General features: G+C 37.7%; 1 protein-coding gene across 2 annotated transcripts in view; it reads right to left on the bottom strand.

Annotated features, from left to right (window-relative positions):
* Nucleotides 1–17799, bottom strand: part of Adad1 (adenosine deaminase domain containing 1) — a 39817-nt gene extending 22018 nt beyond the window's left edge. The window contains exons 1-7 of one of the 2 annotated variants that reach the window (XM_028889852.2): nt 17599–17799; nt 17054–17233; nt 15950–16138; nt 13479–13646; nt 11565–11633; nt 6681–6806; nt 2601–2724 (exon numbers count right to left, since the gene is read on the bottom strand). In XM_028889852.2, coding sequence (XP_028745685.1) covers nt 2601–2724; nt 6681–6806; nt 11565–11633; nt 13479–13646; nt 15950–16138; nt 17054–17233; nt 17599–17716 — 974 coding nt within the window. In that variant the 5' untranslated portion in view covers nt 17717–17799. Of the gene's footprint in view, nt 1–2600; nt 2725–6680; nt 6807–11564; nt 11634–13478; nt 13647–15949; nt 16139–17053; nt 17234–17392; nt 17566–17598 lie in introns of those variants that run through there. The other variant, XM_037206554.1, reaches the window with a different exon arrangement.
* Between the last annotated feature and the right edge of the window lie 1567 nt (nt 17800–19366).

The following is a 19366-nucleotide window of genomic DNA, read 5'->3' as shown; positions in this document are numbered from 1 at the left end:
CCTACTTGTATTTTTTCAGGTAAAACAGGTCTACATTTGTTTTTAGATATTCCAACAAAGAAAAGAGCAATAGTGAGCATACAGAAATTAAACAAGAGTAACAGAATGTTAATAACTGAAAAAACTGGATGAGGACATATACTTAGACTTCGATTAGATATTTGGTATAATGGAATTTCATAAGAAGTTTAATGGCAGCCGGGCGGTGGTGGCGCACGCCTTTAATCCCAGCACTCGGAAGGCAGAGGCAGGTGGATCTCTGTGAGTTCGAGGCCAGCCTGGGCTACCAAGTGAGTTCCAGGAAAGGCACAAAACTACACAGAGAAACCCTGTCTCGAAAAAAACCAAAAAAAAAAAAAAAAAAAGAAGTTTAATGGCTTAAGAGAATCAAAAGTTGGTGTATATTATGAGATGTAACACTCAATTCCCACTGTTAATGTTTTTATATACAGTAACTTCTAAAGAGAAAATTCTTGGCCATTTTGAATCACTTGCTACTCCTTCCTCTTGTTAAGAGCAGAATGACTGATCAGTCTGGAAAAAGAGAGGGAGATAGAAAGAGCTAGAGATAGATAGATAGATAGATAGATAGATAGATAGATAGATAGATAGATAGATAGATAGACAGACACAGAGACAAGAGAAATCTGACTTCAGCACCCTTCCTTCTCTTTTGAGCTATCAGTCTAAAGCAGTGGTTCTCAACCTTTCTAATGCTGCGACACTTCAATACAGTTTCTTATGGTTGTAGTGACCCCATCCATAAATTTATTTCATTCCTGGGTCTTGGGCATATACCCAAAAGATGCTCAACCACATCACAAGTACATTTGTTCAACTATGTTCATAGCAGCATTATATTTGTAATAGCCAGAACTTGGAAACAACCTAGATGCCCCTCAACTGAAGAATGGATAAGGAAAATGTGGTACATTTACACAACAGAGTATTACACAGCCATAAAAAACAATGGCAACATGAAATGGTAAGCAAATGGATGGAACTAGAAAAAAAATCATCCTGAGTGAGGTAACTCAGACCCAGAAAGACAAACATGGTATGTACTCACTCATAAGTGAATATTAGATGCAAAGCAAAGGATAACCAGGCTACAATCCACAACCCCAGATAAACTAGGTAAAGAGGAGGACCTTAAGAGGGACACACATGGATTGCTCCAGGAAGGGGAGAGGGTTAAGATCTCCTGGGTAAACTGGGAGTATAGGGGGTGGGGTGGGAACATGAGGGTTTAAGATGGCCAAGTTGGGGGAGGGATAGAGAGGGAGAGCAATGAAAAAGATATCTTGACAGAGTAAGCCCTCTGAATGAGGTGACAGTTGTGTGGCTTGATCTGTTTGTGGGTCCCCTAGCAATGGGACCAGGACTTATCCCAGGTACATGAACTGGCTTTTTAGAGCCCATTCCCTATGGTGCAATGCCTTACTCAGCCTTGATGCAGCAGGGAGGGCTTGGTCCTGGCCCAACTTGGTATGCCAACCTGTGTTGAATACCCAAGGGAGGCCTTACACCCTATGAGAAGTGGATGGGGGTGGGATGGGGAGAAAGGTGGGAGAAGAGAGGGAGGAAGGAAGGGAAGGGGAACAGTGGTTGGTATGGAAAATTAAAACAAAATTTAAATAAATATTTCATTGTTACTTCATAAATGTAATTTTGCTACTGTTATGAATTATAACATAAATATCTGATATGCAGGATATCTTATATGCTGCCCCTATGAAAGGATCATTCAACAGCCATCAAAGGGGTTGAGACCCACATGTTGAGAACCATTTGTCTAAAAGATGTATTGTTTATACTCTGCTAAATCACAGACTATGCTTGGAATTTTTAACTGGAAACCTGTGCTTTTCTGGTGCTGCCTTTGGGTAATGTGGTAGTCTGAAAGTAATTGGCTCCTATAATCTCATAGGGAGTGGCAATATTAGGAGGTGTGGCTTTGTTGGAGTGGGTATGGCCTTGTTGGAGGAAGTGTGTCACTACAGGGGCAGGCTTTGAGGTTTCCTATGCTCAGGATACCACCCAGTATCTCAGTCAGCTTCCTTTTGCCTGCAAGATGTAGCACTCTCAGCTCCAGTACCATGTCAGCCTGCATGCCACCATGGCCACCTCCCCTGCCCCCCGGCATGATGATAATGGACTGAACCTCTGAAACTGTAAGCAAGTCACTCCAACTCTTTATAAGAGTTGCTGTGCACATGGTGTCTCTTTACAGCATTAAAAACCCTAACAAAGACAGATAAGTATATCTAATTTAGAAGTGAAATAAGATCAAGTTTACTTTGTGCAAATTTGTTACACTTTCCAATAACTTTAATCATTCAAAAATGGAATTATAACTTTAAAATATCTTGCAGGGCTCTTAAAACTTAGTTCACAAGGAAGTCACCAACATCTACACAAGACATTGTAATTACCGTGGTGAGGTTACCATAGTAACACAAAAATATCAGATGACTTGTATTAGAGGTTGTCATATTCTCTGCTCTAGTATGAGTATCGTTCCACTTGTAAACAGGGAAATTTCTTTACAGTTTTCTTTCTTTGGTCTGAGAACACTAATATTTGAAGGCTTTACTTACCTAAGGAGAGACCTTCTTGCTGTAACAACTGCATGAGTATCATGCAGCACCCTCCCATTCGGCTTGATGCACTGGCTGTAGTTGTATTCACCTGTGCCTACAGCTACAACTTCATGATGTCCAGCTGAAAACAGCAGCAAGTTATTAGTTTTAACCTCTTTCTTTCATTGCTCAAATTCTACCTTTATAATCATTTTTAAAGATTTTATTTTTTATTTATGTGTATGCATATATCTGTGTTTATGCTATGTATATGCCAGTGCCCCAAGAGGCCAAACGTGTTGGAGCCCTTGGAACTTTACAGGTGGTTATCAGTCACCCAAAGTGGGCACTGGGAACCAAACTTGGGTCCTCCGAAGAGCCAGTAGGGCTCTTAACTGCACAGCCATCTCTCCAGTCCCTATCCCCAATTTTCAGTCAGATAAACTAATAGAAAACGCAGTTCCAACAGTCTTAGAATGTTTTCAGAAATGAAATTTAGATGTAGTTATCTCAATTTAAGTGGCAACTATCTTATGTCACAGTTCATCATCTAAAATTTTAATATAAGCAACATTTTACCAAATAACCTTAGCCTTCAATATGTACCACAATTAATCAGACTCCATTTACTATTCTACTTCTGAATACTCTCTATATAATGCCTCTAATTGTTTTCAGTCCACTCAAACTCTATAAACCAAATTAGTTTTTTCTGTTATACTGAAGCTGATTTATTTTAAATAAAGAGGATCCCTATGTATTTCTCTGTTTTTTTCTATCCACATTTTGCTGTGTTCACACTTGAAATTCCATGCTTTGAAAATGTGCAATTCAAATCGGCAGTCTTTTTTCCTCTCACATCCTAATCATGAGTCCTGTCAAGTGTAGTGAGTAGTTCATTGCTTTTCCTTTAAACCAACAAAATACACCCTATCTTCCTCATTCCATTTTTTACTTCCATGTTGATGATTTCAGATAATCTAGTTCAGCCCTTTGAACAAAGTTCAATTTACATCTGCAACCTGCATGACTTACTAATTCAACAGAAATTAGAAATGTCCTGACATAGACCGGGCCTAAATAGATGCTAGGATTAAATGTTGAAAAAGACATACTTTCACTAAGCATGCAGGAGACAAGGGGGGAAAGCTAAACAAATCCCAGATTATAATATGTTCTTTGAAGGAAACAAATATGGAACTGATGTGAAGAGTAAGAGGTTATTATGCAAGGTTGGTGCTAAATCTTCTTCAAATAAGCTGGAATTGAAGCTGCAACCTAAGTGGGTAAAGAAATCATGCAAGGTATCACCCTGAGGAAACAGAGACAGCCAGCACAGCTGCACTAGGATCCTAGTGTGAGTGTATGTGTGAGGGGGTGCATGCCTGTGCGTGTGTTCATGTTCAGAAGCCAGAAGAGGATGTCAGGTCTGCCCCTCCATTACTCTCTGCCTGGTCCTCTGAGGCAGGATCTCTTTGTGAACCTGGGGATCACTTCTTGGCTAGGCTGGAAGCCAGCAGCCCCAGCAGTCCTCCTGTTTCTACTCTGCTTGAAGCTAGGGTTGCAGGCATTTAAAGGGAACACTCAGCTTGTTATATGGGTTCAGGGGTTAAAACTCTGGTCCTCGTGATGGCAGACCAAGCGCTCTTAACTGCTGAGACATCTCCCCAGGCTATTTCTTTTAAAAAATTTCATTGTGAAATGTGCACAGAATTGACATCAATGATAATAATCCCTGAGATACATGACTGACAAGGGCCTATCTACATGAACAACATACCAAAGCCAGAATATATTCTTTCTCATTTTTTAGCATGATATTTTTCAAACAAAGTTTGTTTTTCTTGTTTTTAATTCTCCTCCTTCAGTCCCCTTCTCTACCGTATCGTATAGCTTTCCACCTCAGCAGGCTCCTTTCTACTTTTATGTCACATATATCCTTTTGCCCTTACTCCCTTTCCTTAATACTTACTCTTCTTTCCTCTTGTGGTCTCCTATCTAGTTTCACAATCTATACCCACTCCCACTTATTTACGCACATGCAAACACTAAAAGTTAAAATCTGCATATGAAAGAGAATGTGATTTTCTTTTTGGGCTTTTGTCAGATCATTTAACTACTTTCCAGATCCATCCATTTTCCTGTTAGTTTCTTACAACTCAACTAAAATAATGCAAGGAAGGTAATGCAGTCTAGAAACACATGAGTTACTGCAGGAATGTTCACTTAATTTCCCTCAGATTTTACTAGCCCACATACACACTTGTATTTTCTAGAACATTTTAGTTCTCTCTCATATTCTTCATACAACTTCATTTCACCTTCCAGGATTTCTGTGAACATGGAGACACTATTCTACCATGTGAACTTGAAGTGATGTTTTTATCCATTCTAGTTCATTATCATTATCTTCATATCATCAATTTAGATATGAATTTTCTTTTTTTGTTCATGTTCTTAGTTCTTACACAGAAATTCCAGTATAACAGCTTCAACTGCAATTATCTAATTCAGGTTTAACTTCCATCATCTTTTCTTTAAAGTGGTTTTCAACCACTACACATGAATTTACCTTAATTAAATTTTTAATTCACAGTATAAATTAGTAAATTTAGTAGATCACTAAACTCTAAATATTGGGCTAAATTATTTACATTACAGTATTTAATTCAACCAACTCTAAAATGTACACATGTTATTATTTCCATTATCTCTGTTTTTAAAAATGAGAAGAAAATTAAAGCACAGAGATGCTAAGTATGTAACTTGCCCAAAGTAATTTTTGGTTGTAGATCTGTCTGGTGCTAATGTTCCCAATAATAACATACATCAAGTATTCCTGATGTATATATATTTTGCATTATCTATCTTATTAAATCTAATTTTTAGCTGGCTTTTTAGCCATCTCTTAGTCTAGTACCAACCATAACTTATCAATCTAAACATATTTTATTTTACTCCTTTACATCTCACAATATTGATAATATGATAAATTCACCTCCTTGTTGTCCAATAAGTATTTTTGCTATTCTTTTCCCTCATAACTCCCTCTCTCTAAAAATATTTCCTTTCCTCTACTCAGAGAAACCTCACTAGCATTTAAAGTTTCTGCCTAACTCTTGCCTGTTGCAGAAGATTTTCATTCAGTTCCTTCTCTCCTATCTGAATTCTCATAACTTATTTTTCGAGATAGGGCCTCACTATGTAATTCCAAGCTGACTCTCAAGTCAGGATCCTCCATCTCAGACTCCCAAGCTCTGGGATTACAAGAGTGTCTCAACATATCCAGCTTCTCACACATGTGCATGATTAAAATCAGTTTTTCGTGTTTCATCATCTTAGATTTTCAATTTATATATCTATATCCAAAAGATGTATGTATACATAAGATATATATGCTGTATCTAATATATATTTATGATCTAGGTAGGAAGAGAAGATATATATGCTGTATATCATAAAAATTCCTTAAAAATATATCAAATATCAAAAAAATGTTTTATCACAGGGCGGTGGTGGCACATGCCTTTAATCCCAGCACTTGGGAGGCAGAGGCAGATGGATCTCTGTGAGTTTGAGGCCAGCCTGGTCTACAGAATGAGATCCAGGACAGGCACCAAAACTACACAGAGAAACCCTGTCTTGAAAATACAAAAAAACAACAACAACAACAACAAAAAAAAATGGTTGTATCAACATCTCTAATGTAACTTCAGGGATTAGCATGAAAGTAAAACTCTAAACATTAAAAGGTAGGGCAAAGTTAAAATAGAACTGCAACATCAACATGTCCACAGGAACAGACTCTTCTAAATAGCTATATTTTCAGTGTCTGCTATACTGAGGCCTAGATTTGGAGATGGCAGAGCTTCTGGTCTCTATTCTGTAGCTCTCCACTGGCTCCTGGTTAGTCCATTTAATTTCTACTTTTGAGAGGCTTTGCATCTAATGACTCACCTACCAGGAACGATCACTTCAAATCAATGCATCACTACTGTCTACAGAAGCAGACAGTTAACCCTATTGCTGAAGTATAATTCAAACCACTGAGATTTAATTAATTCTGCAAAGTAAAATATACCAAATATACGGACTTACCTCTTTCAATTATAAAAGCAGCCAATGAACTGCTACATTTCAGATATTGCGAGTGGGTAGAAATTAGTTGACTAAATGTTTCTTTAACAAGCTGTGAAATCTTGGCATATTGGACTTGTCTCCCTTCTAGAAAAAAATAAAGCAGTACAAATTTGAAGAGAAATTTTTCCAAGAAATGTTTTATTTTTTGCAGTTACATTAGTTAATTTATAGAAACACATGGACAAATTTCCATTTTTTGTCATGGTTGTATTCAGTTGTAAAAGAATACAAATTAAGCTGGGCAGTGGTGGCGCACACCTTTAATCCCAGCGCTCTGGAGGCAGAGCCAGGCGGATCTCTGTAAATTTGAGGCCAGCCTAGGCTACAGAGTGAGTTCTAGAAAAGGCACAAAGTTACACAGAGAAACTCTGTCTCAAACAAACAAACAAACAAACAAATACATAAATAAATAAATAAACAGAATACAAATTATAGAGCTTTGTGAATAATTTCCTATGAATGATATGTCAGTATCAACCTCACTACCTGAACACTCTGCTTATGTTTGCTGAATTCAGTCTAGACATGACATTCAAACTCATGATAAACAGGGTATTTTTTTTTTTTTGGCTGTACATTACTGTCTATGCCACATATTGCAACATTCCACTTAATGACAATAATCCTCCCCAACTTATGACAATCAAAACACATTCATCATAGTCATCATGACACAAATTACTTAGAATCTGCCCCAATGAGAACCACTGCAACCCACAAAGTATTTGCACTTCTCATATAGTTCCACATTCCAACTAAAAAACTTCCTGACCTTGAAAGATGGTTCAAGTAATTCCCAGTAGTAACCAGAATCACTATAGAATAGTGTATATAACCAAGAATATAAATTAGTTACCCAGGAATCTTGATTTATTTTTAATTTTTTTAATATGATGGTGCCTGAAATAGCAAGGCAGAGCCCTGGAGACCTAATATTTTGTTAATTTACAACTGTGCATTGCTAATGAAAGGTCACTGTTCTAGAGGGTAAGCAATGGCAAAAGTCACTTACTTCAGTATTTCTCAAAGTTGGTTGTATAGCACTGTGTTTTGTTTCTTTGTTTTGTTTATAAGACAGCATCTCACTGTATAGGCCAGGCTGGCCTCAAACTCATGATCCTCTCGCCTGGCCTCTGGAGCTCTGGGGTTATATGCAAAAGGTTCTTAATTGATAAGTCTTTTCACCCTGAAGGCTTCTCTGCTGACGCAGCAATCCAAATTAAATCAGACCGAATTGGAATAGCCCAGGTTTAATGGGTAAAGCGTTCCCGGGTGATTCCCGGGCCCCTCAGAGAGGAGACCAGGACGACAGACCAGAAGAACCATGAGTCTGTTTTAGGGGGGGATGCAGCTTATATACCCTGTGGGAGTGGTCTTGAGCCTCTCTGGGGGAGGAGCTGTGTTTGATGGGCTTGAAAGGGGCAGGTTTGGGGAAAGAGATTGGGAAGGAAGTTGAGGTGGATCTTCCACCAGAACATTCCAGACTCTTTGGGTACAGGGATGCCAGGGTGCCAGGGGTTGAAGTGGAGCTCCCACCCAAACATTGATATTAAATTGATGGATGTTAATGGTTTATCAGGTGGTTCATAGTTCATTTAATATTTTCAAAGAAAACTGAAATGATTTTGCATTTGTGCAATGCATGTATATGAAATGTATGACTATTTAAATTTTTCAATAAATTCTTTTAATAATCATAATTTTCTAAAAGGCACACAAATGTATTAGCAGTCTAAGTACCTTGCTAAGTGGATATAACTTATTTTAAGTCCATTTATCTGTTCTTATTTTCATTGAACTTGCATTTTTATTTGTTAATATTATTAACACTATTCTTGAAACAAACCAGGTGAGTCATATTACAAAAAAGATAAAGAGTAAAAGGACAGTCATAAAATTATAAAATTAAACTTTGAGTTAAAGCTAAGTGAACTGCTAGTGGTTCTGTTTATCACCCAGAATTCATGGTACAGGAAAAGAAGCTTCCATTAAAATGTTTTTAATTATTCTTTTTTTATGGAAGAAAGATATAGATTCATAAGTTCCCCTCTCCAGATGCAGAACCACTACCACCAATTCTCTACAGGTATTTTGAAACACAATCTATAAATATGAACATACTTCATTGAAAAAATAAAACCAAGACCACACTAAAGCCTACTCTTTGTATTTACTTAGTCATGAACAATGAAGGTGGCTGTTAATTTTTTTTATTCTCTTTAATCGTTCTAAGAATGAATGTACTATATGGCTTGCATTATTTTGTATCTTATTTTATGATATAGAAAGTACACTGCAATTAGGGCCAACAGAATACAAATTATGGATATGGTAAGAAAATGTTTTGCTGCATATTAAAAACATCACAAAGAACATTTGAGACTCATCACTGTGCCAATATATGAGGAGGATATAGCTCAGTAGTAAAGTGCTTCCAATGTACTCCTGGGTTCAATCCTGAACACCATAAAAAACAAAACAATATGCTAAAATAGCTCTTCTCTTAATTTAAAGATTTATTTTTATTTATGTGTGTGCATTCTGTTTTTCTGTATGAATGCGCACATGTGGGGGGGGGGGCTCATGGAGACCAAAAGAGGAGGTGAGATCCCCTGGAGCTGGGAATTACAGGCAGTTGTAAGCCACCTAATGTGGGTGGCTCTGGGAAACATACTCCATTCCAGTCTTCTGCAAAAGCAGAACACGCTTTAACTGCTGAGCCATCTCCAGCCCCCTTGGTCTTAATATTGAAATAAATAATATTCTGAATATAATCAAATCAAATAATTACTAAATATCCTCTCAGCAAATGAGTAAAAAAAATGAGCAAGCACAATACTGTTTTCCCTGTACATGTGTGCTAGCTATTGAGGGAATAAAACAGCATCACAAGGTATTAGGAATAATGAGATGAAACCGTGACACACACAAAATCTGTTCACAATATCTTTTAAAGATATTTTAGTGTGTGTGTGTGTGTGTGTGTGTGTGTGTGTGTGTGTGTGTGTGATGTTGTAAATGTGAGTGCAGGTACCTGTAGGAAGCAGAGGTGTTGAATCCTCTTAGAGCTAGAATTACAGGCAGTTGTGAGTGGTCTGCTATGAGTGCTGGCAACTGAATTTGGGCCCTCTACAGGAGTGGTAGGAGATCTTAACTACTGAGCCATCTCTCCAGCCTTCTTATGCTACTTCTTTGACTACAAGTTGCTAACTTCAAGAGATACCCATTATCATGATAACCTGAATCTATTTTCAGAGCCAGTATACTACTGAAATACAGTCTATTAGAAATGTACTTTGAAGCAGACAGACCTTGATAACTGGCCCAAAAATGAAATGTTCAGTCAATTTTTTGTGGGTCTCAAATCTTTATTTTTTCTTCAAAAGCTTTAACATTCAATTCCTATTTTAACCCCATATATTTGTTTACTCACCCTTTTCTGACATTTGGCTCCAAAACTTAATTTCCAAAACTGGATTCTACTTTTGCATTATTAACTGTATCCTTTCTGACTCACATACTATGACAGGTTCTCCTAGGGTAATATGATTTAGATCCTTTATCAATTCTTTGAAATCTACCCCCTTGATCATTAAAGACATTCAGAGGCTAATAGGAATGGCAAAACCTTTTCTACCATAAGCAACCACTCTTGCAGACTGAGCCATCAGGGATGTTCATGAACTCTTACACCTCTGAGGTCAAGTGACCACACCTATCTCTTAGTGGATTTTGTCTCTTGAATGTGCTTATTTCCCTGGTCTGTCCATGCAAGCACACAAATAATTGAGACCTTTTTTCTTTGTCTTAGAAAGAGGACTAGAACAGCGAGGCTGACTAGAACCAAAGTTCTCAAACCCTAACCTCCAGGTCTAGAAAAATGAAATGAAAACTCTTTTCAACTTACAAATGCCTTCCTTAAAGTCTGAAGTGTCTCTCAAATATCATCAGTATAGGAATTAAGAAGAATTTCCTGCCTTCCAGGAGACAATAGGCCACCAGTCAAGGATACAATTGCTTTACAATATTGAATATGACAATCATGATAAAACCATGCAAGTTCTGATTTAATAAACACTTTCTATACGCCAGAAACTAATGTATTTTGTGCCTATCAACTCAATTCTCACAATAATTAGGTGAGGTAATTGCCATAATGGCAATTTTAAAAGTGAAGAAATTAAAGTACAATGAGAATTAGTTAGTTCTTGGTCACATAAGCAGCAATTTCAACTGAAGTTTTATACACACAAATATATACATATATAAACATGTACATTTACCTATATATTTAATCTCATCTATACATATATAAAATGTATATTTTTATATACATATATACATGAGTTTTAAAGATTTTATGTGTTTTGTCATCATGTATATGTATGTACCATGTACATGCTTTATTAACTTACCTCTTTATTAAAAGGATCCTGCCCACCAGTATTTCATGTAGTTCTGACAACTGAGACAAAGTTCTCATACCATCTAGGCAAGCACTCTAACACCAAGCTATGTCCAAGACCCCTTTCCCAATTACAGAGAAGCCTCACTACATTGACAGGCTGCTTGGTGGACTGGCAAGCCTTGAACTTGCTATCCTCCTGCCTCAGCCCCCAGAACAGCTAGGATTTATATATGGCTGTACCATCGGAACTGGCTAAAATCCCTTTTTAAATCTTTCCTTTCCAACCTTATTTCTCTCACTACAAGCAATTTTTTAAGGAACATTTCCCCTTTAATAGAAGCATGAAAGGTCTGAATAAAATGTTAAGGTACATTTTCATATCTGTGCACTTTAACTTTTCATCGGGTTAATATTCTACAAAGATCATGTCTTACCATATTGTACTTTTGAAACATATGCTGCTTCGGGTGTAACAACAGGTTCTGCAGGGATAGGAGGAGGTCCTGTAAATAAAACGAAGACATAAAAAGACAATGAAGTGGCAACCTTAGAAAGAACTGAGAGCCAGCACTTTACTGTTCTGCAGTAATAGTAATCCAAAGATGCACTCCAAAAAATAACAACCCAAGAACGATACATAATGGTTCTATTTTCTTTACACTTCTGTCAACTCTGTCATCATCAAATACTCACTGGCTCAGTTGGTCTTCCTATTCTGACATCAGCTGTGCAAACTAATTTCTGAGTTTCCTGATCTTAACAGCACAGCCTAGCTTCCTTTATAAAAGCTGCACCATTCTGAAACTCAGCATACTTCAGATACATGGGAACAATCTGTTTACAATAATACTTTGTAAAACATTTAAAAAATGTTTTATGAAAATGAGTAAAATTATTTTAAATGCTCTTATTAAGCTTTTAATAGGACCGTGCTACAAATTTTCTAATATTAGTCCTATTCTTTGCAAATGTTTTCCAGATCAGCCCTAAAAGCCACAGAGCACATGAAAAACAAGATAATGACACTGGGAGAGAGGGACACATGAGGAAAAAGATCAGGAAGATTTAAATGAAGAGACTCTTGAAGCTAAGGTTTTTTAACTTAGTTAAAAGAAAACAAGATGAAAAACCAGTTAAAGATACAGAGACAAGTAAAGACAGAGTGGTGATGTTATCTGACATCTCACACTAGAGAAAATGCTAACTGGAGTTAGACACATACTCCTGGACTTGAGAAACGCAAGCTGAAAACTCAGAAAGAAGGATTTAAAATCCATTTACTCAAGAGAATATGACTTAAGCAGAAAGAAAACTAGAGATTAAAATCTGCTTATTATGAACAAATAATCTCAGTAACTAAAACAAAAGTGTACAAGGAAAACTTCATTGTAAAATACCAGGTACAAATAGCCAAACAAAGTTGAAAACGAATAAAGAATTCAAAGTTGAAAACGAATAGAGAATTCACATACACAGATTTAGAAATTTATTCCAAAGCTGTGTAATCAAAACAATATGACAGTAATCAAAACAGTGTATTACTGGCATAAGGACATATACACAGACCAGAGAGCTCAGAAAGATATAATCTAGTTGTTTTTAACAGGAGTGCCAGGGGCATTTTTTTGACAAATGCTCCCATGAAAACTAATATTCACAAGCCGTAGAATAAAGTTGTACACTGGCATCTTATACAAAAATAAAAATTTATCAAAAATTTGTAAATGTAATAGCTAAAACTATAAAGCTCTAAAAAGAAACCACAGGGAGAAACTTCATGACATTGGATTTGGCAATAATTTCTTGGGTATGACACCAAAGATTATGGACAACAAAAGAAAACTGGATTTATCAAAAAATAAAATGTTTTATATATCAAAGGATACTACCAATAAAGTTAAAAGGTAACCCACAGGATGGAATGTTTTTATTTGTACATAAAGTATCTTATAAATACCCAGAATATACAAAGTTCTAAAAGTCACTAACAATAGAATTAGTTTAAAATGGAAGAAATGACTTTAACAGGATTTGTCTCTCCTCCTTAAAAAGATAATGTGCAATAAACACATCACCATCATCATCATCATCATCAGGGAAATTTAAGTCAAAACCACAAAAGATACTGCTTTACATCCTTTAATATGACTACTGACAAAACATGATTATATCTTTTTGTGATGAAAATGCAAGATCATTGTAACTATGAAACATTTCAGCAAACAGCAACTGAGAGAAATTATTCAAAATCTAATTTTTTAGTTGTTAAGTAATCCTTTATTAAGTCTTTCAGATGACTCCTTCTGGAAAATGACACATTCAAACACACTGTAGTCAGTTCAATTTACCTGCTGGTTCTATAACTCTTGGCTCAGCCTCATCCAGTTGTAGAAGCTCATCAAGAGCTAATTTTGCTGCATTGGATCTAGATTCCTTTTTATTTTGTCCCAGTCCAGTCTTGTACTGAATACCATCCACCACAGCACAAAAAGCAAAATATGGTCCCATAACATTACCTTGAAAAAGAACCAAGAATGAATGCTACAATAATTCATAGAATATTCTTGCAATTAATGTCTGAATATTAGGAAAATATTCCAGTATAAAATTCTAGAAAACTATTTAATATTAAATGATCTCATTTTAGTATAAACTCAACTTTGTGTAGACCAATTAGGGATTAAAATTATAGTTCTATCAGCCCCTAAACTGATTCTGTGGGTTCAAGAAGCTATATTGGCTGCAGATATAATGCAAACAATAAAGACAGCTTCAGAATACAGTATAATGTATAGCAATGGTTAGCACTCAAATATTTACTAAACTACTTGAGAGGTAATAAAATATTTGAAGACTTCTAGAAGTATTCATATTTAAAACTTCAATACAAATAAAATTAAATTTCTCTCATCTTTGGATGGCCCTATTAACTTTATAAGCTCCAAATTATAAGGGATACTTTTGGAGAAACTTTGTATATCCATTAAAGCATCATAGTAAGCAACTGAATCCATTACCACTCAGGAAAGGGAGGGTCAGAGAACATACAGAAAGAAACAAAACAAGAAAGAGAAAAGGCATCTTCATGAATTAAACTGAATGCCTATTCTTCTACAAATTCTCCAACAGGATTACCTTTACACTATTACCTTTACTTGGATTTTGTATTTGCCTCATGAAAAATGAAATTTAATCATCTTCTAAATTTACAGGTAGAACATTTTAATGTTAGGAATCCATACTAAATTTCTAAATCACTACTTTTTGGCTAGGGACTGTCTTATTTTCTCACAACCATGCTATATTAATTGTTTTTTTTTTTTTTTTTGTTTTTTTTGTTTTTTTTTTTTTTTTGGTTTTTCGAGACAGGGTTTCTCTGTGTAGCTTTGCGCCTTTCCTGGAACTCACTTGGTAGCCCAGGCTGGCCTCGAACTCACAGAGATCCGCCTGGCTCTGCCTCCCAAGTGCTGGGATTAAAGGCGTGCGCCACCACCGCCCTATTAATTGGTTTTAAAAGATACACTCAATAGTTTACTAGGAACTTGAATCTATATCTGGCTAACCTTGCTTTTTCTCCCTTACCTAAACATCTCTACTTTCCATTTTTCCATGTTTACCTGTATTTTTATCTAAACTACCAAACCAGAGAACATTTTACATTCTTAACAAGTGGCTCAGGTGATTCTTAGGTATATTGCATATTAAATTTGTTAGAAGTGTTCTGTATTAGAATGCTGAGATTTGAACCTCACATTGTTTACAACACAGGTTCACAAACGTACTGAATCATACTTATAACAAAACGAACACCACTGGCAATCTTCAGACCAGTGAAGCATTTACACTGGGCATTTTTAAAAATCTTTTTCTAATAGCTTACATTTTCTAAGGCTTATCTATTTGAGAATAGTGTAGGAACGCTAAGAAGTTAAACAAAGATTGAGACCACAGTTTACTTTATACTACAGTGCACATTTTTGTCATGTTAAGTTTACTGGTATTTCACCCAAAGAAACCTCTTAAAAATCTTCAGTAAAATTTCCAGAGCTTTAAATTATGTTGCAAATCTTTGTGATACATATAGGAATATACAGGCAAAGTTGCAAAATAAGAAACAAAACTCTATGCATGCACACAAATATTTTAAAGCTGTGTTTTTACTATCACATTTTAGGTCAATGCTTCTTTTTTTCTTTTTCAAGACAGGGTCTCTCTATGTAGCCCTGGCTGTCCTGAACTCACTCTGTAGGCTGGCCTAGAACTCACAGAGATCCACCTGCCTATGTCTCCTGAGTGCTAGGATTAAAGGTGTGTACCACTGTCCAGCTAGTCAATGCTTCTTAAAAGTACCTAATCTCTTATTTTCCCAAGTTCCTAAAGTTCTTACTTAGTGTCCACAACATGAAGAGATTAGAAGCCTCTTTCTGGTCTTAACTGATTATACTCCTGAATCCATCCACAGGTACAACATGGTAAGAGACTTTTCCAGGTTTAAGGGAGAGTGGAAGAAATGACAGACAAGTCTGCACATACAGCATCAACCACAGAAGCGCTCTTTTCAGATCAAATCCTTGAATTTCAGGGGCCAAATTTGACCATATTGTTTTCTAGGCATCACAGTCACAGAATGTTTCTTACACTTCAGGACAGATCCCTAACATTGCCAGAAATGTGTCTTTATTGTACAAGTATTTGCATCATAAAACACTCATTAGCCCTAATAATGCATATCGTAATGACTGTAGAAGCACTTATATGCCCTACTTCTATCAGGAAAAAATGCTAGCACTGGGATAATTAGACATAACTTCAAACTTGCCTGTTGTTACAGTCTCCTTAAGGTCAAGCTGAACGCGCTGCATTTGTGCATATTGGTGCAAGGCTGACACAGGATTTATCTCTCCACGTTTGTATTTCATTATAAATTCTTTAGGTATTTTTTTTGGAGGAAGGACAGGATTTGAAATAGATGAAAGACCTTTGGAAAGCAATGGCTCTGGAAAATTACCTAAGAACAAATGTTTATACTGGTCAATTTGGTTTAAAGAAAATGAACAAAAGTACTAAATCCTTCTTAAATAAGCATATCTTTCCCCCAAGTTCCTACCAGACGGTCTGGGCACACATATAAGCACAACCTGCTATTGTAAATGTCTTTTTTGTTTGTTTGTTTGTTTGTTTGTTTTTCGAGACAGGGTTTCTCTATGTAGCTTTGCGCCTTTCCTGGAACTCACTTGGTAGCCCAGGCTGGCCTCGAACTCACAGAGATCTGCCTGCCTCTGCCTCCCAAGTGCTGGGATTAAAGGTGTGCGCCACCACCGCCCGGCTGTAAATGTCCTTTGGCACACTGAGGACACATTGTACTGAAATATTAATGATATTAATGCTAGAAAAAAATATTGGAACTTTAGTAATGTTTTCAGAGAGAAGTTATTTTTACAGATGCGCTCACTAAGGCTTAGAATGGAAATGACACAGATCTGGTTTAGTTGGGACTACAATCTAGTTTGTGCTCTAATCTACTGCTATAATGCCTATCCCACTGAGTCACTGAACTGATTCCAATATGTTTACATTTACAATATGTTTGCCTCTACTTTATATTATACTAAGTGGTCTATAGAATACAAAGTACTTATTAGCCTAGTTCTTTCCCTGACACCTCATGGGCGGGTGTGTGTGTGCGTGTGTGATACTCTAAATAATTTAACAGTGAAGGTGGAAACTAAGATATGCAAGGTTAAAGAGTTCTACAGGCCACCTACTATATTGTAAGTCACAGTTACCAACTCCAAATGCAACAGGGCCACGGAGATGACAGACACACACCCCAAAACAAACAAACAAACAAACACTACACTTATTGGCGTTCCCAGGGTCTTAATGTGCCAAGGCAATTCTATAAGTAAAAAGGAAGTTGTACCTGTCACTTGTGTAACCTTGGATGCCATATTGGACAGGCTGCAACTTTCAGAGGAATAACCGGTGGGCAGAGTGACCGTCTGAGCTGATGACTGAACTGGCAAGTTCTTTTTCAGCATCTGAGCAAAGCTGGGGACCCTGGAACTCTGAAACCAGTCATTGTTTCCAGAAGTTTTCTCACCTGTTTAGGATGAAATTGGCAGAAAATAAAAAATCCCAAGGAAATAAGCTCCTGGAAGGAGGAAGAGAAACCCACGAAAACTTTTAAATCCACAGATTTTTTTTTTCCCCACACACACATAGGCTCCCATGGCTACTGCCAAATCCCTCTTTAACTGACCTCAAAGCTGAGTTGTGTTTTAACAGACAATGAAGTCTTCAGAATTCCTCCCCCAAGCTCAACTACAAAAGGGAATGGGGGGACCACGGGGTGGGTGTGAAAAGAAGGACCAGGAGTCTCCTCGGGACTGAGGGGCCTCGTCAGCAAGGTCTAGAGAGGTGAGAACAGGAGAGGACAGAACCGAACGGCGGCCCAGGCCAGCGCACCCCCGAGGCTGTCCTTCGTGCCCTCCCCGCCCAGGCTCGCAGGCAGGTGAGCGGCCAGAGGCAGGCCGAGCCGAGGGCCCGGGACCGGGGCTCGTCGGCTGCCGCCCGCGGTCGCCATCGCTGAGCTGCCACCGTCGACCTCTCGCCTCAGGCCTCTGCCGGGCACGCGGCCAGTCGCGTCTTTCAAAAGGCCCCTCGTGCTGACCCTGAGGAGTGGGGCCTGCGCCCCCCGCGGCGCCCGTCGTCCAATCAGCAAGGACCCCCGCTCTCGGCCCCGCCCAGACGCGCCTGGCGCACGCTGCACAGGTTCCAGGCCTGTCTCTATTCTGGCCATGGGCACGTCCGCAGCTGTCTACCTCTGTGGAAGACCAAGTCCCAAGGTTCAACCTCTTCTCCTACCCTGCCCCCGTCACCTGCTCATGGGGCTGCTTGTCCTCCCCCGAGTTGTCTACCCTTAGCGTGACCCCAGTCCTCACAGTGCATGGCATGGCTGCTTATCCCGGCCTCACTGAGGGTGACCCCAGCCCTCACAGAGCGCCATGTCACATCAGTTGTCTACACCTAGTGTGCCAGCCCTCACAAAACACCAGATGGCTGTCTAACCCTGCCTAAGTGTCTCTACCTAGGAGGACTTCCCCAGGGTCCTTCCAGGCAGCCAGGGATACCTGAGACTTGTTTCAAAGACACTTTATCTCTAGGTAGGAACTGAGAAGGGCCCAGGGGTTAGACCTTTGACAAGCAGAAGCTCCACTAGTGTGGCCCCAAAGAACCATAAGGAAGTCAGATGTGAGGCTGGAAGCAAATGGCCCTAATATGTGGGTGACTGATTCCAACCCCTCCCCCCAAAATACACACATTTTTTAGTCTTTTTTTTTTTTTTTCCTCATAAAAGTCGAAAGGGAACCTAACCAAGGTGTTAGCTGATAGGTAATTGAAAATATTTTAAACAGTAAATTACCAAGTGTTGGCATGCAATCAAGAAGGAATTCAAAGTATTGAGTTTTGTTAGCACAAAACTTACATTTTGATGCATCTGCTCTTTTGTATGTATGGGCAATTTTCTCAAGAATTAGAGCTATTTTTAAAATTAAGGGAAGAGAAAAGGACAATAGGATTGATGGCCATTTACCTAGTGTAGCAAGAAATAATATTCATCCATAAGTATGTAATGAAATCGAAGACAAAATCCCATTCTTGTAAGTAACATTTGCAATAAGTATTTTTCTATAGTTATTATCAAGATGTGTTGATTAGTTTGCTTGAGCAAAAGCCCATTCATAACTAATAATCCAGAAATTTTTGTTGATAAGAATAAAGATGAGAGTAAAATGTTTAATAACAAAACCCAGTTATATTAAGGTCAAATAGTAAAGGTAGATATGGAACAGAAGTTGAACGAACAAAAGAAATATAATGTAATATATATATATATATATATATATATATATATATATATATGGAGAGAGAGAGAGAGAGAGAGTCTCTCTAGGTGGGTAAAGGCACCTGCTACAAAGCATAACTTAAGTTTGATCCTTAGAAGGAGAGAATTGACTCCTATAGATTCTCCTCTAACCTTCACACTCACACGTGTACACACACACACAATAAGTGAAATTTTAAAATACACAATTTGCAGAAAAATTATGACAGTAGAGCCCCTCTGTTTCCCTTGTGTTACCTTGTATAACCATGGCAAATTTATCAAAACTAAGAAATTAACACTGATACGAAACATTCATTTGGATTTTAGAGTTTCCCTACTAATGTC

The sequence above is a fragment of the Peromyscus leucopus genome, chromosome 6 (genome assembly GCF_004664715.2).
Source record: "Peromyscus leucopus breed LL Stock chromosome 6, UCI_PerLeu_2.1, whole genome shotgun sequence".
NCBI classification, from domain to species: Eukaryota; Metazoa; Chordata; class Mammalia; order Rodentia; family Cricetidae; genus Peromyscus; species Peromyscus leucopus.
The sequence above is the reverse complement of the archived record's forward strand: the minus strand, read 5'-3'. Positions and strand labels throughout refer to the sequence as shown.